At 41.9% G+C, this 19,676-nt stretch overlaps 1 protein-coding gene across 4 annotated transcripts in view; it reads right to left on the bottom strand.

Annotated features, from left to right (window-relative positions):
* szt2 (SZT2 subunit of KICSTOR complex) overlaps window positions 1-19,676 on the bottom strand; it is a 98,390-nt gene that overhangs the window by 59,044 nt on the left and 19,670 nt on the right. For all 4 annotated transcript variants that reach the window (XM_030726926.1, XM_030726929.1, XM_030726928.1 and 1 more), the window contains 19 exons: window positions 18,859-19,036; window positions 18,685-18,777; window positions 18,375-18,450; window positions 17,459-17,749; window positions 17,164-17,299; window positions 15,233-15,413; window positions 14,856-15,041; window positions 14,389-14,628; window positions 13,902-14,139; window positions 13,321-13,395; window positions 12,975-13,113; window positions 11,920-12,055; window positions 11,248-11,368; window positions 10,946-11,086; window positions 9,651-9,753; window positions 7,341-7,455; window positions 5,093-5,180; window positions 1,544-1,662; window positions 1,138-1,302 (listed from right to left, as the gene is read on the bottom strand). In XM_030726926.1, the coding sequence (XP_030582786.1) occupies window positions 1,138-1,302; window positions 1,544-1,662; window positions 5,093-5,180; window positions 7,341-7,455; window positions 9,651-9,753; window positions 10,946-11,086; window positions 11,248-11,368; window positions 11,920-12,055; window positions 12,975-13,113; window positions 13,321-13,395; window positions 13,902-14,139; window positions 14,389-14,628; window positions 14,856-15,041; window positions 15,233-15,413; window positions 17,164-17,299; window positions 17,459-17,749; window positions 18,375-18,450; window positions 18,685-18,777; window positions 18,859-19,036 (2,821 nt within the window). The remainder of the gene's footprint in view (window positions 1-1,137; window positions 1,303-1,543; window positions 1,663-5,092; window positions 5,181-7,340; window positions 7,456-9,650; window positions 9,754-10,945; window positions 11,087-11,247; window positions 11,369-11,919; window positions 12,056-12,974; window positions 13,114-13,320; window positions 13,396-13,901; window positions 14,140-14,388; window positions 14,629-14,855; window positions 15,042-15,232; window positions 15,414-17,163; window positions 17,300-17,458; window positions 17,750-18,374; window positions 18,451-18,684; window positions 18,778-18,858; window positions 19,037-19,676) is intronic.

The following is a 19,676-nucleotide window of genomic DNA, read 5'->3' as shown; positions in this document are numbered from 1 at the left end:
ATTATGCCATAATTGTTTGTAATGAAAACACTGTAACCTTAAGCAGTCAAAACGTTCAGTAATACTAAAGAAACAGATGGTGACCACACTTACAAACAAAGTTATTTGGAGGAGAAAGTGAAGTGAAAGGATAAAATACATCAAAACAAGCTTTCTGATGCGACTGCTTCTGTTGTTTTTCACCCCCATCAGACTTTACTGTAGCAATGTCACTGTGTTCCCTGATCTCAGCATTTCATTTGGTGTGTATATACTTATTAAAAGTGACAGAACTGCCAAGAGCCAAAACTACAAAGAAGATCGGTTTCACAGCAGACATCTGACATGTCAGAGGACTTGTGTATTAATGAAGGCTGAATTCCACTTAAGCGACGTTCTGCTTTTGTGCACACTGGTTCACAGTCGTGGCTTACTGAGAAATGTAATGAAAGGAAGCCATCATTAAAAGGTACTTTTTGTAATCACTCTCCACCACGGGGTGGGCGTTTTAACAAAACGCAGTTGCCGACTAAGCAAGAAAATATTTGTGATCCCTGATGAGATCTTCCTAAAGGGATTAATAGTTTTATCTAATCTAATCTAAACTAAGTAAAGTGTCAGTCTTAATTAAGCAGGTGGTCAGCCCTGTGGCCTCACAGAAATTTGATTTTATTTTTTTTCCCCACTTCAGAAATGAATGTGATTTCTTTCTTGGAGTTGGTGGTGATGATAAAGAGCCTGGGTGCTTCAGCCATTCTGTGTGGTCCCATTCATAAGAACACCTGCACTTCCATATTAGTAACAGTGCTTCCTCTGTATCCCATCGGCATTTCCTCTTCATTTCATACTGGATTTCAGGAAAAACTGGTCACTGCACTGACTCACTAAACCATCCTGATGTAGAAATTAGTGTCATAAGAAAGTACAACCTGGCCCTAGCTGAACTTCAGCTGATATCTCTTCGACATGATACACAGATGTTTTGGACAAAAAGTCATAGCAGTTGTTTCTTTACAATTCAAGCACAGGTTAATTTTGGAAGGTTTTTAACTGTTTTTAACATATTCATTTACAATAAGTACCTTAGATTTTCAGGTATGTCTTAAAACATGTGAAGACTAACAAACTGAACACATTCGGTGACATTTTGGATTGTACCTTGAAGTGGTGTGCTGTGTTCATGTCCGTGTACTTGGGCACATGCAGGAAGATGAGGAGGTTCTGCTTGAGGTAGTGAGCAACAGCAGACAGCCAAGGGAGGCAGTACTGGGGGAGGCTGAAGGTCATCACCTCAGTGGCTGGAGATCCTGACGGCTGGATGAACTGACCAGACAACATTTGATGAAGGCTTTTATCTAAAGCAATTTTCAGTAGTCTGAGTGCATACAAGTGCTTTCTGGATTCTCCAGGGAGAACAAAACCCACACGCAGTCAACATTTTACTCATTGCACTGCACAAGTCCATGCACACAGAACTACAGAAGAACAACATGCAAATAAAAAAAATGCATATGGAATAATAAAAGTATTTTTCCCTATAAAAATGAAAAGCAGAGCAGTGTACCTCTACATCAGCTGGGGTCAGCTTACAGTTCCTGACAAGCATGACAGTGATGATGTCCAAGGTGGCTTCATCCAGGCGCTTACGCAGCACCTTCACCAGCTCGTCTGTGATCTCCGGACCTGAACGAGCGGTGAAAAAACAGACCTGTGTCACCCTCAGGCTGCAAACACACACCTTTGGCTGGTGCACTGCACACGGGACTTAAAGTTGGTGATTAAAGTCTTCATAGATCTGTGTGCAGGTGGCAAACCATTCGCCAGGTCCAGAACTTAATAATCCAAAGGATTTGCTTACAAAGAGACTGTCTGGGTGTGCATGAAATTTTCAGACTGCCCTTGTGTGTGTGTGTGTTTTTTTTAAGAGTATATCAAGCTGTGTGAGATTAAATTTGATCTCTGGATATATGCTAATTTTTTGTCTATGCCCTGCTGTAGTTTGTGTTTTATCCTGTTTGCTGTCTGTGGTCTCTCTGTGCTCCTCTGTTACAAACCTAGAAATCCAGTATAAAGGAAGCATGAAGCACTTTGCTTTGAACTGGCTGCATATACACAAATGAAAAAAAGTGAATTAAAAAACGGGGAAAAAATTGTGGTCTTTATTAAAAGATGTTGAGATGGAAAAAAATGCCCACTGTTGTGCTAGAGTGAGGCGTTTTGGATCGATGGGGAGTGGGCTGCTTGTGGTGCCAAGGGCAAAACCAAAGCAAGGGGAAACAGCTTTTAGTTGTAATAAGGCACAATGCCGGAATAATAAACACCATAGTTTTAGGAATGTCTCAACCAAGGAATTTACAAATCCAGACTGAAACATTTTTACTCTTGTGTGCCTTTAGCTAAGTATTTAAAGGGCATCTCTTATTTTCTTTTATATTAATACTTTTCCAATAGTGAATGCTCATATTAAAGATGGCCAAATAATAAGGTCAAATAATACATGTGAACCAAAAGTTCAGGCTTTAGTCTGAACATTCAGTTTCACACATTTTTCTACTCTTGGCTCCGTATGATGTCACAGAGCGAAAACACTCCTAATATGGTCATTTCAGGCGTGTAGCTCGCACATACGATGGCCATGTTTATGATACCATTGTGGCACTCTATATGACAGAAAATACGGAAAGGCATAATATTAGGTCTATTTTAATAAAGCAGCTCTTCTGCTGACAAAAGAAAAATAACAATAACACTTCAAGGAGACTTTAATACAGCGATCCAGTGATACCGCAGAATAAAGATCATTTCAGAGTACGAGTGCAAGAAGCAGAGGAGGATTTTAATGAGTTATGCTTTGAGAACCCACAAAGAGATCCCAGCCTGCCTGCCTGAGACAGCTCAAGATTCCCAGTGCAACAGCCCCATCAACATGTCCACAGGAGCAACAGCAGCTTTCAACAGAAAATCTTTGCACCCAAACTTCTCAGCCTCTTTTCTTGAATATTCTGAGTTTGACTGAAGGCCAGTGGCATCGAAATACAAGAACATACAGAAATTATCTCAAATATAACGATCGCTGGGGGACTGCTTACACAGTGAGACAAAACTAAGATGTACACACAGTAGTAGGTTTTTCTTGCCCTCAACAGTCAATAGTGGCCATGTGTGCAGTGTTATCTCACATCTATGTCAGGAAAAACAAGATTCATCTGTCCCTCTAAATTTGGGAGTCACACTCACCCGGTGCAGAACAGGTAAGTGACAAATGCCCCCGAGTCCCACTCAGTGAGAGGAGAGGAGCAGTGGAGGGTGTTAGCAAAAGTGCAGCTCTGGCAGGTTTCCACCCCCTCATCACCATGCTATCAGTGCAGTGGGGCAGCATCAGTCACCAGCTTGTTCCACTGATGAGCCCCACATGCTGCTGCAGGCCTTCAGTTACATTTACTGCTACACGGCACCAAAAGGCCTCTGCATCTTTGTGCCTGATGATCGTGATGGATAACAACTCATCAGATTTTAGGAGACACGAAAATCTATTAAAAAAAAACATCTGATGCCAATCCATCCAGTTGTCCTTAAGATAATAAAGGGCACTTCATTGTATGTGGGAGTGTTGCGACATATATGCCAAAGCCCTTTATTAGATGGCTCCAGAACAATCTAATACATTGCTGCTAAAATGGAGAGCAAGCACAGTTGACCCTCACGTTGTTCATCGAAACAGTGCAACAATGCAGCCGCCATGTTGTTCAGTAGCTTACTAATGCAGGCCCATCTATGGAGTTAGAGGTCTCTACAACACTGAAAATGATCTTAACTTTTCAGCTAAATTTGTTGTTTTTTTTTTTTACAAATGCTCTGTCTGTATTTATGACACATGATAAGTATACAAGTTTTCAAAGTTGCTTATCTCATATTAACAGTAACTGTGGTAGTTGCATTAAAATAAATAAATTTACTATCACAATTTTGCAGTTGTTTTTTCCCTGTTCTGCTTTAAAAAAAAAATGACTGAAATACATCTTGGGGGGGGGGGGGGGGGCAGAGCAGGCTCACATGTCAAAGTGTCTTTTGGCTAGATACTAAACCCCAAATTGCTCCTGATGCATTTCTCAGTGTGATGGGTAAAAAGCACTTAAAGCACACAAAATAAAGCACTGAATGAGTGTGTGTGTGTGTGTGTGTGTGTGTGTGTGTGTGTGTGTGTGTGTGTGTGTGAGTGTGTGTGAGAGAGAGAGAGAGAGAGAGAGAGAGAGAGAGAGAGAGAGAGAGAGAGAGATGTGAATGTGGTTTGTTGTAAAGAAGTGCTTTAAGTTAATAAAGAGAAAATATTAATACCAGTCCATCCAGCATCTGTGTATCTGTGAGAAGGCCCGAGCTGCAACCAGCTAAACAGGGCAGGCGGGCAGGCAGGGGTTAAACATGGGGGGGGAAATCCCAACCATTGTGATATGATTGGTGTAAGTGCTGAATTGGCAGCGTTACTCATCAGGTGCACTGATTCTGTGGCTTCCTTTGTTTTTGTTTTGTTCATTTTGAATATTGTTGGACTAACACTGTTTGACATTAAACCACATTTTGCAGCCTGCAACAAGAGATACTACTACTACTGCTATGAAAGCCACTTTTAACACACTGCATTCTCTATTATATTGATTGGTTCTGGAATATATATAAAAACCTTTGATGAAACCTACATCTGATTTTTTGGGGTTTTTTTTACTGGCATGTTTTCTGCCCAGTGACCATCAGATAATCTTAGCCCAGCCCAGTCTTAAATCCATCACATGAGCTAAGACTAGCTGATGTGAAAATCAGCTACAGTTGTTACCATTTGGACCTGTTATGCTGCTGCTACCTTTGTTCTTAGGAACAGAGAACAGTTCATCTTACTCCTGGTGTCCAGTGATCTATTATGTGCATAGCTTATCACAAATACACAACAGTGGCATTACATTAAAAGTTTTACAGTTTTACTACTATTTAGGTTTACTGCTGGCAGAATTTCCGAGAACACTCTAAGATGTTCTCGGAAATTCTGACTTCCAACTTCATCTGGAACGCACTATTAAAACTTTAAAATTATTCTCAAGACCCGATATTTCCCAGCTCTTACCTGCACTTCCCACTCCATGAACCAGCAGCAGGATGTGCTTGTCTACTTGTCCAACTGGCCGAGAGCCCTCCAAAGAAGACCTGGAGCCCTGAAAGACACATCAAAGGACTCAAAAACTTGGCAACAGTACTGTGATTTTAAACCTCAATACAGATTACACCGGTATCCTTTAATTCGTGTGTGACAGTGCATCTCTGTGGGAGGTATATGTGCATGAACTTGGCATCAAATGCAATCATGCCTCCTGCCAATGTACCTAAACCCTCCCCCGTGCCTAATATGACTGGTAAACAGTGCGTGTACATGTTCACATTTTGATAGACATCTGTTTTCTCTCTCTGAGCGTGCTGACAAACACTCAGTCCTTCATACTTCACTTCATGTTACCCTTTCTGCCTGCTCCATGGGCACAGGAATATGGTGAGAGGAAGATGAGAATTACTTCTGCCGCGTAATGTAAGTGCATTCCAAAACTGTCCATCAGCCCTTTTTCCAGAGTGAATCTGAGTGAAATATAGCTGGAAACATCTTGCTTTCCTGCCTTATCGACTGCACCCGGTGACTGACAGGCTGTGGTATAATCTCCCATTCAGAACATCAGATAAGCTGCAGAGAACCACCGGACTGAGAATCACAGTCACACAACTAAAACTTTCTGAATCCTCTGACCTTTGGCAACTTTTAGAAGATGTTTGTAAAAAGACTTTTCATGAAAGGCCTTAAATAACCTGTTTTATTAATCCAATTAAGCAACAAACCCTCATATACAGACTATTATTATTTATCTAGAGGAAGTTATTGGAGCTTTTTATGGATGAAGTCTCTTAATTTATTTTGGGCAGCCACCTGACACGCAGTACAGCTTCCGTGGTCCTCCATATTGACTGTCCAAGTCTATGGAAGAGTACAGGAGGGATGAAAACCATTTTACCACATTTGGTGATTTGACACTGAACCTTTCTAGGACTTAATCATCAGAGAGGAAGGTAAGAAGGTCTTTAACCTGCCACCTCCTGGTAAGAAATGAATGAAGTGATACTATTAGCCAGTTTCCCATGCTTGGATTAATGCTACCCCTAAAGTTTGCCATAAAAAGACTTTATCCTAAAAGTAGATTTAATCCATGTTTGGGAAACTAAGCCTGTATCCCTCAGAGAGATTCTGAAACAAATTTCACTAAGAACATCTTAACAGTATGACTGCTGTTATAAAATAGGTCCACTAAACAAACAATAGAAATGTAACATGAAATGACAATCTGATGAAGTTAAAACTAGTAAAAATGTGGAGAAAAAAAAGGGAAAAAACCAAAGAAATAACTGAACTGATGGAGATAAACTGTGCAGCGTGAAAGGTTTGGGACCCCCAGAAAATCTAGCTGAGTTCTTGCAGCAAAAGTCTTGTTTGTTTGATCCGTTTACGGTCCCGGCATGCTTTCAGCACCGGCCCGACACACACTCCACATCTCTCCTGCTGCTGCTTTCTCTCTCCCAAGTTCGTGCCTGTGGGCAAGTTTTGGCACACCTGCCCCTTTAACACCTAATCACCCTGCAGCATTTAAGGACCAGCTCATCCACCCACTCTCTGCTAAAACGTTACAGTAGTCAAAGCAATTCAGGCTCAAACTAGTCACTTATCTGAGGATTTTCCTTGCTAACTAGATTTCCCTCGTGTGCCAGCCAGCAGATTGCCAGCCTCATTCCTGGATCCTTGCCTCTCTCGATACTTACCTACCTGCCCACTCTCCGCCCAACTGTGCAACTCCTCAAACCAACTCAGACTCTGAAGGAACGCCTGAGCACAATCTATTTATTTAAATAACCGTTCTTAATGTTCCAAACTGTACACCTGTATTTGACTTTGCCTATTCTGGTTTAAAATCATAACAGAGTCCTCCCCCTTTTGTAATGAAGTTGTAGTGGAAAGAAATGGTGGAGTAACTGCAGCCATTTGTCACCATCTACAGTTCTGTAGGTATTTTCCAAGTCTTTATAATAGCTCTTTAATCCATCAACAGTCTACAAACATCAAAGCTGATATTGTACTCTAGCTTATGAGTTTCATGTTGCAGGTTGTGACTGTAATAAACTGCTCAAATATCACAGTCTGCAGCTGTGGAAAGAACCACTACAGAGTCTGATCTTCAACAGTGTATGTAGCCATTTGCTTATGAGGCAACAGCATAAATCCCTATGAAAATGTGTTATTGGTTGCAGTCCAATGGGAATAGTCTGATTTGTTCACTTACTATCGGCTCCTCGGACATCAAAGGCTCTTGACTCCTGGCGAGCCCGATGGAGCGATTCATGTGGAGGCCTCCATCCATGTCAGAGTACTTCCCTGTTAGTGACGTTTCACAGAGTCTGGAAAGAGAGCACAAGAAGGCGGCGTGTGAGTTGTTCTTTTTCTGGATGAGCTGGTAATAATCATGCATTTAAGCTGCTTTGAGAACCATCTTTACCTACATGTATATGCTAATACTGTAAGTGTTACACACTCTCTTGTTCCTTCTTGGTCTAATCTATCTGAAAACCACTCTCACTGATGTTAAGCAAGTGCTGGAAATCTGAAACACATTAGAAGTAAATTACAATACTTATTCAGAAAATAAGTCTCCGGGCTCCGTTTCTGGGAAATGTCAATCTGCTGCCACTTTGCTGCTTTAAGTGTAAATAAACTGTTCTAATCAATCACTGTCCAATCAATAAGTACATCTGAATCCTGATCAAAAATAATGTCCAAGCAGGGACTCTGGTGAGGTGTAACATTACATATGGCTGTCCAGTGTATTTATCACAGCACAAATACACATCAGACTTGTTTCCTGTTTTATTCTTAAAATTTAGTATGATGCTTTTTAGCTACATGATTTCTGGGAGATTTCCTGAGCAATAAATGACATCCAACAATTGAGACTCGACTATTTCAAAAAGTGATACCTGTGCTAAGGGCGCACTTGTTAAAACACCACACCCTCCAACCTAAATTCATACTCAGAGACACTGTCGCGGGGTCCATGATAAAGAGACGGCTTGTTTAGGATACATTATTTAAAGCGGGTCCTGAGAAACTGAATACCAAAGATTAAAAGCTAAAGATAGGATAACACAACCAAATTCAATGTGTCATAGTTTCTGAAGGAAACAGTTACTTATGTGCTGATGTTTACAAGCTGATGTTACAATATACTGCAGTATAACAGAGAGGGGGTTTGTAAAGAACCACAGACTGTATATCCATCCATCCATCCTCCCTCTTCCACTTATACTTGTCAGGGTCGCGGGAGTGCTGGAGCCTATCCCAGCTGTCATAGGGCAAGAGGCTGGGTACACCCTGTACAGGTCGCCAGCTTGTCGCAGAGAGGCAGAGCTCACATTCACACATTCACACCGAGGGGCAATTTAGAATCAGCAATTAACCTAACCCCACTAACTGCATGTCTTTGGACTGGGGGAGGAAACCGGAGTACCCGGAAAAACCCCAAGCAAACTCCACACAGAAAGGCCCGGGCCGAGGCGGATTCGAACCCAGACGGACTGTATACACGCCTTTATATAGAGTCTCTGTGTAGACTGTTGAGCCCAATTTAGAAAGTGTTACAATGGATCTTATGCAAATAAAATGAACCTGAGGCCAATCTCAGTAAAGTAAGGTTAAAAGCAGGGCCACAAATATGGATCCTCACACAAAACCATTTTGCAAATGACGTTAAGATGATGTGTTAAATGTAAGTACCAATTGGATGCAATGATTTGTAAGGTAACTATTATATCAAGCAGCAACATGTGGCAAAAAAAGTGGAAGTAGAAGCAAAAACTGTAGTTCCTTAACTGGCCACTCGAGGCTCCCCATAGACGCCTCAGTTAAAGGTGTTTATAGTCTGATACAGAAAATGGTTGGTGGCCAGTAATGCTAATGCCAACAGTGACCTTACTGTATCAAAGGGGATCAAATCTTTTCTTTTCAAATACGTTTAAAAAAAACGTAATTTTAATGACATGTACTCTGTTTTATGAAATATATGGACATGCATAACTCCAAAGTGTTGTGTTTAGCTTTAGCAAATTTTTAGCTAAACACAACAGAGTCAGTAAATTAAGTTTAGTTCACTTACTGACTCTCTGTTTTTACTGTGAAGTGAATGGTGAGCTGGGTAAGCGCTGAGAGGAAATGCTGCCTCCAATCTCACTGCGATGTGGAAGCTCCACCATCTGGCACGAACATCACAAAATTATGTTTACTTGCAATGTCCTGTTTGACAGCAGTTCAATTACCAGGAAGTTTGATTTCTCCTCTACCAGACTGTTGTTGTAAGAACATTTGTGGGTGGATTTTTGCCTCCAGCAGACAAGATGGAAAATGCTCCCCAAATCTCAGGAGTCGAGGAGAGCTGTGTCGCAATAATCCTCACAAAGCCCTTGCATATAAAGGAAAGTTTATATTGCCAACTTTCTTGGAGTATCTGAGGGTGAAATGCTGAAAAATACTTTTCCCCTGTAGAAAAGCAAAGAAGTGACGTAACAGAGAATAACAGAGATTGATTAGGAAGAAGTCTAACCTGAGGTAGAAGACTGATTTCGTGGTACGTTCCTGGTAGACAAACATGTTCTTCCTGTTGACCACACAGAACGCGTTGAGCACAGAGCGCAGCGCCTGGATCGCTGCGACAGGGAGACAAAAATATTGACAAGAATATGATGTTTACAGAATAAATCCATTGATTTTTATGAACATGATGTTCACTCTATCAAAAATAAATGGTCCAACCCTAATAAGCAGATAATTAATCAAAATATGAAAACAAGATCAATGTGACAGCTGTTTTGGAGATTGCTGGAATGTGAACATAAATCAATTACACACTGAGCTACTCTCAAACGCAGCCCACAGCAACAACCAGCAGTGGCTGCTCTGACTCGAGTCACTGTCGGGCAGAGGTCAGTGACCTACTGAGAGGCCACTTGCTTTAACTTCGGTTTCACTGTTATTATTGGCAGGCATTTCATTTTACAGTAAAATAGTTTCTTAACTTCCTACAGTGGATATTTAACTGCAATTATTTTCATTAATAATCAGCAATATCCAGTAATGGCTCACACGGAGCTCAAATGAGCCTAGGGCAGATACGTTGGGTTAATAACAGTCTCTTACTTTTCATTTTGTTTATCTTGGTCCTATTGTCACATGTTATTTTACTATCAAACATATAAAAATGTATTTCCAGCTTCTTCCACATAGTGAGGAATACTCTATTAATTTAACACCGGTATCAGATCAGTGCTCGCTATCAGCAGGTGGGCATCAGTAACATACTGGTACTGGAAAAAGTTGGATCACAACCAAAACATGGCAGTTATCCATGAAACAGAACCGACACCTTATGTAGATATAAAGGACTCAATCAAAAATAATACAGATTCAAAGATTCATAGCTGCAAGTGAACATACAATAATAAAAACGTAAAATATAAAAGACTATCCTACATACTGCTCCCTTGAAGTATATAATTATCTTACGTAGAAGCACTACGGCTGACCTGATGTTTTAAAGTGTCTTGTGTTTTGTCCTTGCTGCCCTACGCTCTCCTTTGGTCTCCATTCTTTCCCCTCACCTCCCAGACGGATGTGGGAGCTTGTTGCCTGTCACTGAGTCTGGTTCTACTGGAGGTCTCTTCCTATTAAACGGGAGTTTTTCATTCCAACTGCTTGCTGATAAGGGATCATTTGATTGTTGGGGTTTACCTTAAAATATCAAGCTCTTGAACTGTGTTGAACTTGCACTGTTGTTGTGAATTGGGGCTATATAAATAAAACTGAACTGAACTGACAGTGTATCTTTAAAGCCACACTCACCCCTGTTGGGTCCCATCTTGAGGCGGGGATGAATGTAGATGATGGTGCTCCAAACCACATCGCAGGCGAAGTGCCCTGGGATGAACTGCATGGTGGCAGCCAGATAATCTCTGGCCTGGTAGCTCTCCTCCGTGCTGTAATCTGTGTGGTTAGAGAAATATGAATATTTACAAATGCAAGTGCAAAGAGCAGACATTACAGTGTGACATCACAGAAGATTTGAAATGATGTATATCCCTAAAAACATTTAAAAAAATAAAAATAAACCACTGTAAAACTATCTGCATCTCTTTCTGACTCACCGTCAGAGGTGTTGAGCCTCGGCCTGTAGTGAGGCTCGCTCTTCCAAATGTCTTCCTCACTCTCAGCCACCAGCAGTTTGTTACAAAGATGGCTGTCGTGCAGGTCCTGGAGCAGCATACGCTGCAAACACAGAGTGGAAACAGTGAAGAGAAAACACAAGCTTCAATCCTCTTAAATGTTATATGCAATCATTTACTAGGAATGAAAATAACATAGCAATTAATATTAAATTTGCTGAGTTTGCTGAAAGAAAAAACTAAGAAAATTACATTCGGACCCATTCGCACTGCCTGCTCTCACCCAAGGCTTGCTGGTTGTGGGAAAGTACATTTAACTGATGCCAATACATGTTTGGTATTTCAAGCCATCAATCAATCAAAACAATCTTTCAAAAACAGCACACGCCTCAGGCTGCAGAAATAATTAATATGGATTGACAGTCAGTTTCTGGGCACAGACAGAAACAGATAAAACTTAAAAAACAAAAAAAACTTTGCAAGACAAACTCAGAAATCGTTGTGTGCGTTATGTTTTTCTAATTCTTTGCCCCATTAATAATGCCATGAAATGATAACGTGCTTTCCTTCCTTCCTGTGACTTTCTCATCAGTATCATGTGCTTTTTGAAAAGAATAATGATGCAGTGTTCTTATCGGGTGCTGTTGTAACTACCTGGTTGACGATTCTGCAGATTTCTCCGATCTTCCTGACCACCATTTGATGCAGCCGTAAGTATTCCGGCAACTCCTGCTCGTCCTCCTTCTTCTCCAGCTCCTCAGCGCTGACTTCTCGTCCCTCACTGAAGCACCTGTTACAAAACAACACATCCAAAGAATGCACAGTCACGATCGAGAGTATGAGAGCGAGCCCGAAACTCTCACTATCGGCAAGGAGAGGTTTCTGCCTGGAAGACGTATAAACTGAAAATAAAGTCTCAAAGAACAGGACACATAATAAAACGAAATTTTACTTTTAACCCTGAAGTATACGCTGCTCTTATGACCAGCCAGAAATGACACCTTCACTGATATCACGAGCCACAAACTCCTATTTAATAGTAATAACTGGAAGTAACCGTACTAAAGTAAATTTATTGGCACTGTGGTGTGAATGTGACCATGTAGGGATAACGGTACATCCAAAATCGTTTCTATTAAGAAGAGAATGCCTGGTTACCAGTCTGGACTTATTAAGGAAGATGATGCAAACCTGTTCACGTGAGTTGCACAGAATTCAAATCTATAAATCACCAAACACAGCAAATATCACATGAATGTGGATTTTCACAGCTCTGGTTCTCAGAGAGTTCTGAAGCAAATCACTGAGAAGCTAATTCTAAAAAATTATTACCATCAGAAAGGAAAAGTGAAGAATGTGTAACTTGTGCAGTGAAAATTGTGTTAGAAATGAATAATACATGTAATATCTGAATACACAAATGTGAAAATGATGCAAAACAGAAACCCGATCTGCCTAATAAGCGTCTCCCTCTGTTCAAGTTTGTTTCATCGTTTCATGTCTAAGAAACCAGGAATAATCGTTAAACCAGGGGCTTCTTTGCTAAAACTTTAAGTTATTTAGATGGATCATTTTTGTTTTCCTCCCTTTCACTCCTGTTACTCGTCTGTACTCCAGATCATGTTTTGTCATTGGTTAATGAAATGAAAAATAGACAGAGCAGTAAATAATTTGAAGATATTAAAAGCCTTTTCGGAGGTTTCTCTGACCTGGAGTGGGAGTAGACAGTCACTCGGTCCTGGTGAATCTTAACAATGAGCCAGAAATCTGGCATAAGTGGTGACTGGCACTCCAGCTCATCCAGGGTGGGGCTCTCGCACTCGGAGTCGCTGCTGCCACCATCATAACCTTTAAATACAGCAAAACAGCATTATGATGTTATCATTTAACATATTTCCACCATTTCTCTGAAGATGCATTGATGTGAATTGTCCATAAGGCAGAGCTGCGAAGCAGAGATTAACCTGAAACTGGAACTGTGTGTTTTGAATGTGGCTGATTTAACACTGCAGGTGTTACCTGCAGAAACAGGCCACAGCTTTGTGCAGCACTTACCCTGCATGTCGGAGTCCAGGCTGCCTTGGCTGGAGACGACGCTCTGCACTCGACTTGGCCTGACTTTGCCGCCAACTGAGGAAAGAAAGTTTTATGACAGTCACAGATCAAAGTCAGAGGAGAAGAGCTACTGTCCAAAGACTACACTACAGTTCTGAAACTAAAACCCTGAAGAGCGCATCGTGCTGCAAAAATCTGTGTTTATGTTTTTATTTATTAAGCTCAATTTTGTATTATATTTAGTTTGTTTTTCTTATTAAGCTTCTTTATTACTTTTTCTACTTAATTGAACTTTTTTCTTTTGTGTAATTTTTTGCCTTACTGAGCTATTTTGTTTTCTCATATTTTATAGAGCTACTCCATCTAATCTATCTTGTTATCAGTTGTGTTTTGGGTGCACATGAATTTCCCTGTGTAAGGTATTTTATAAGTCACTGGACTTGTATGATGATATAAGCCCAATAAAAAATAGTGAATCATTATGTCACAAAACACTGGAGAGCTAAGGATAAGTAAACAGAAATACCTTAATTATATTAGTTACACAGGTAACAGGTACGCAGTGTGACTGTGAGACTCACTGTGGGAGGCTGACTGCACGGACTCAGCCAGGCTGACACTCGATGGTGTCTTCGGGGGTGAGCTGGACTCTGTGCAGCTCTCCGTCTGAAGCTGGGGGGTACCGGGCTGACCTCTGTCCCCCAGCATGCTAACAGCGTCATCTGCTTCCGGCTTCAAGGCTTTGACTGAGTCACCAGCTTCTGCAGTTGTGTCACTGAGAGCGTCAGCAGCAACACTGACGGGCTTCTTGTCCTCGCTCTGCACAGAAGTAAAAACTGGTGTCATTTTGTTTGAAGCGCTGAAAGACAAAGTTCCTGCAGCACTTCGAAGATAAACTCCACTAACAGAAAGTCTTCAAATTTAAAGGGATTTATTTCTGATCACAGATATTTGCTGATGTCAAATAGCTCATAAAAACAAAACTGAATACTTAGAATGGGCAGATAAAGGCTGATGTTAAGTATTTTTCCGCCTCCTCCACACATCACGGTGACAGATGCATCTCACCTCGCCGTCGGCCCAAGCCTCCGCTTCACTCTCACGTGGCGCGGCCTCCACCTGAGCTGCAGCGCGGGGTGTGGTGGTGGTGGTGGTGGTGGTATGGTGTTGTGGGGGAGATGCAGTGCTCTCAGACAGCCTCTTGGTCTCACACATCCTCTGAGGGTGCAGTCTGCTCAGTGACATGTAGTAGAAACCGGCCTGTTCTCCATTCAACACATAGCCAGAGAAAGACATCCTGCGAAACTCCTGCAAGATAAACAGACATCATATTCATATGTCCATTTATACAAAAATAACCAAGAGATAGCTCAGAGTTTTACTTTATACACTTAAATCACGCATGTCTGGTGTGTAGAAGCAGCTCGACTGGAGTGGAGATAAAAAATGACAATGAATGTGTTGGTTGTGGCGTATTCAAAGAAGCATATTATGATCTGATGAATCTGAGTTTTAATTCTGTGTTTTCTTCCTGCCTCTTTGAATTTTTCCAGAGACTGTTCGGGCCCAAAGACAAACTGAAGTGGGACGTCCTCGCAGTGGCAGTGCGGTCGACCGCTGGAGCGTAAAACGTGTTCCGCCACTTTCTGCAGCGTGGCCGAGCTGATGACCCGGGAGTGACGCAGAGCAGAGACGATCTCATCCTCCAGCAGCCAGCGGATCTGAATCACATGGAGAGAAACCATGAAAAAGATCAACGCTGCTGCACGTGTACAGTCGCAGCAAAGCACAAAATATCTGATCAGTGTAGTCTGCAGTGAAAGCAAAGAACTGCTCCTGTGAACTGTGTGACTGCCTTAAAAAACACTGCACATTTGGGAAAAGTGAAGCTGTAACGTGAGTGAAGACTCACCTCATCCATTGTGGCCAGGATTGCTAACTTGTGAGGAAGTGGGAGTTTGGATAAGGGGTCACCAGAGATCCCATTGACACTGCCTCCCCTCAGACCGTCCCAGACGGCCATCAGCTCATCGTCAGAGCGATAGGAGGAGGGCTGTCCAGGTGAACGATTCACACTGCTCTCTGAGGTGTACCTGTACACAGAGAGATCTGATGTGAGGCCGTAATCACGGCGTCATCATTCAGACTAATTCATTTTCTATGTGTCTCATACAAAACACACAAATCCTGCCAAAAGTTTCACTCTGGTGCTGCTATTAATGATCGCTTTCACTCATCTGACTATTATCATCTAAAATAAGCAATTACTGACTGATTACAATGTATTATTTTCTTCAAATTGCTTGTTTTTCCCCACAGAGGGAAGAAACAATGACAACAGGGTGCCAGAATTAATAAAATCTTTTCTGTGAACTTTCAGCTCTTTTTCACTCCGTTCAGCCGACTGACAGTTGTGACTGTAATAAATCAAGAAACAAAACAATGAAATATTACATAGAAAGAAAGATGTTAAAAAACACTAGTTTAAAAATAGTAATAAAAAAATTAATCTAGTGATATTTGAGACAGAAAACATGTCCAGCACATTTGCTCCTGCAGTCCTCAGTGAAATTCAGAGGCAGATAACACAGTTTATGCTTTCCTCAGATTTGTTGGGATCCTTCTACCAGCTGTGAGTTCCAGCTTTTCCATAAATGTTCAATGAGATCCAGACTCACGCTGTGCAGTTTTCTTCTCATGCATTCTTTGTGTTTTTAGATGTGTGTTATGGGTGGTTATACACAGTCACAGGTCAGTAACAGCTCAGGCAGGCAGAACTCTCTGACCCTGCAAAGGATGCTTAGCTGTGTTTTAAAATGAACTTCGATGTCTCACAGATCTGTTCTTTACTTTAAAATGTCACTGTTTCTTTGGTGAATAAAAAGTTAATGATGTACCAAAATGCTAATCCAACCATTCTCTTCCACTTATCCTATTTGGGGTCGGGGGGGGGAGTTTGCTGGAGCCTATCCCAGCTGTCATATGGCAAGACACAGGGCACACCCTGTATAGGTCGCAAGCCCGTCGCAGGGCTAACACAGAACAGACAATCATTCACACTCACACTGATGGGCAATTAAGAATCATCAGTTAACCTAACCCCACTAACTGCATGTCTTTGGACTGTGGGTAGAAACCGGAGAACCCGGAGAAAACCCACACAGACCCGGGGAGAACATGCAAACTCCACACAGAGAGGCCCGGGCCAAAATGGATTCGAACACAGACCTTCTAGCTGTGAGGCAACAGTGCTAACCACCACGCCACCGTGCTGCCCCCAAAACTAACTAATTGACATTCTCCAAGAAGCATTAAATCCATCCATCCATCCATCCATCCATCCATCCATCCATCCATCCATCCATCCATCCATCCATCCATCCATCCTCATGGGATGGCTGGAGCCGATCCCAGCTGTCATAGGCTGCGAGGAGGGGTACATCCTGGACAGGTCACTAGCCTGCAAGGAGGGGTAATGAGCATTTGGACTCATAAAAGTTGACAAACAGCAGTCCACTTTTTCATGTTTGTCTTTCAAAGGTGTGGGCTTATTGGTTCATTTCAGTTGAAGCCACTTTGATTCACGAAAGGAGTGCAGAGTGCAGACAGCCACTTTAACTCTGATTTGAATCAGTCTCTTTAAGGCTGATTTTCCACCAGTTGAACTCTCTTTTCATTCTGTTTCCTGTTTGCAGTCAAATCCAGAGAAGTGAGTGAAATCTGGCCAAAGAGGTTTCAGTAACTGTTTCAAGGCCATTTCAGAAGTTCATTACAGAATAAGCAATAATCTTTCTTTCTTCACCAAACTTGTAAAAATGTGATTGCACTCATGCTTTGACTCACCTGTTATGATGGAAATCAGTCATGGCTTCGATCTCCAGAGGCAGCGTCAGGACAAAAATATCCAGCGTGACTGAAAGTTCGTTCAGATCTACAGACTGAACGGCCTTGGCATTCTCCAGGCAGGAAATGACCTCACCTGCAATCAGAACACTGAAATAAGCTCTGCAACAAACTCAGCAGTCTGAATGATGAAGAGTCGACCCTTTAAAATGTCAACAATGGTGATTTATAGAAGAAATAGAAACACGAGCTGCTGAGACCAACTACATCAACATGGCGTGTCAGCTATACTCACCTAGGCAGGTGGGTAGTGTCTGTATGGGCATGGAGCCATGGCAGCTCTTCATGTTGATGGAGCAGGTAATATGGACAAACAGCGGTGGCATGTCCAGCTGTGGGGCCTCGGTCTCCAGCAGGGAGTCTCCGTCCAGGATGCTGAAGGAGTCCTGGTCCTGGTTTACAGTGTTGGAGTCTGACAGGGACTGGTCTTCACCCTCTCTGTGGGAGCTGGTGCCTGGTTGCTCCTCATACTCCACCACCAAATCTGTGTCGCTCTCCGTCATGATGCAGGAGGCCGGCACATTTTCTGCACAAAGTAGCAAGCAAACTGAAATCCTGACCCTGGTGTTTTGGTGGGACTGGCTTCACTTTAACATCGGCTGAAAACGAACTAATTAAAATAGTCATAAGGATCATAAAATCTTTATGGCTTTAATGACCCACAGGACCCCTGTGTATCTTCCATGCTATGCTTTCTCCCCAGACCACACCCTCGCATCAACCAAGCTGAGTCTTGGTCTTCTCCTGTTGTGCACGGCATTGTCTGCAGCCACAAACAACATCTGGACTTTGTTCTCCCAACTGCACTGCTGAATTCCAGGCAATTAAGGACTCCATAAATGACTCCGTATGAATGGCTGGAATTCCTGAAATTTTTTTTGTTCAACATTTTGAGTTTAAGCCCAAATTCATTACAGAACTATAACTTAAATATGTTTTTGTGTCCGTGTCCAAACATAAAAATGTATATATAAATATAAAAATGTAACGACATCTGTCTGACACCTCAGAAAGAGGTGACATCACTTGCTTGCCCTTCACTGAATAATTCTGACTATCTGTGATCATTTTAAGTGGCTAACAGGTGGCTAACAGGTGTCTATAGCTGCAGAAACCTAACTTAAAGATAAACTTGTCAGAATGGCCTTTACCGTCCTCGGTAGCCGGCTCAGCCTCCGACAGCAGCTCTTCATTTGGCCTTCCTTTGACCTCACCGTCCTCCGACTCCTGTGGAAAAAAAGCACAGTGCCAAGGTTCATGTTCAGACATCATTTATCTCTCTCTTTGGTTTGTGTCTCCACTTTTTAAAAGTTACATATGCATTGTTTTGTTTTTAATCCAAAATGTGATTTATCCAAATCTCTGTGCTGTGTTTAAATAAAACAGCATAATTTCCTTCCCTATTTATGTCTGATATGTTGTGCGATATACAATGATGAAACAAATCGATAGCAAACCCACCTCCTTCTTGGATGATGGTGGAGAGTAGAAGAAGTAGTGCGGATTGGAGGGAACACTTTTGAAATACTGAGACAGGATCTCCATGAATTTATCCTGTTTCAAATGTAAACATCAGTTTAACACTGTTGGCTTACTTTCAGCTTTAAGAGTGTGGGATTAACCTTCAGACACTACCTGTATTATTTTGTGCAGATCTGGGTACACTTCACACTTGGGCTGCGTCTGAAGCAGCGTCAGAGGGAATTCTGGGATCTTTCCCTTCTTAGACTCGTCCTTGATCGGTGGAGATGTAGGCGCAGAGGAATCCAGAATTCCTCTGGGTTCAGCTTCACTGGTGTCCTCCACTTCAATACTGCAGCCCGAAATATCACACAATTAATAATCGTGTCAGATAACAGGAACCTGATTGCAGAATGAGTTTAACACATTAACTGTTATATGGAAGGGAAAGAGGCCAACAGACTGACAGTAATCTAAATTCAAGGGCTGTAAACACAAGCTCACAGTATCAGCTTGCAGGCAAACGTGTTCACAGATTTTATTAATTGAAGGTCAGTCGGCAGCACTGTGTGGTAGCTTTGTTCCTTTGATTTGAATGAGCCATCAGTTACATCACTGCTATCTGTGAATGGTTTACATAAGGTCAAACTTCTTTATTTTTTACTTGCCTTCAGTACTTCAGTAAGGGCAACGTGTCTTGATTGCACAGGACATTTTGCCCATGTCTTGTGCAATCAGCTCCCAGATTGGGTTCAGGAGACACTTTCTCTACTTTTCAGATTACAAACATTTTGGTAAATTAAATTAGGTGACAATAAACCATCTCTTAGTTATGTTGTGTAGCAACATAAATAATAGATGGTTTGCTGGGGGGCTTCCACTGATGCACTGAGCATGGCTTCACCGCTCCCTTCTTTTGCATGTCTTTACCTTTTCCTTACTCTGCCCCGTTGTTTATGTTTTGTCCCATTTGCTGTTCTCTCTTATCCCTC

Source organism: Archocentrus centrarchus, chromosome 4 (genome assembly GCF_007364275.1).
Source record: "Archocentrus centrarchus isolate MPI-CPG fArcCen1 chromosome 4, fArcCen1, whole genome shotgun sequence".
NCBI classification, from domain to species: Eukaryota; Metazoa; Chordata; class Actinopteri; order Cichliformes; family Cichlidae; genus Archocentrus; species Archocentrus centrarchus.
This window is presented reverse-complemented; position numbering and strand designations above follow the sequence as displayed.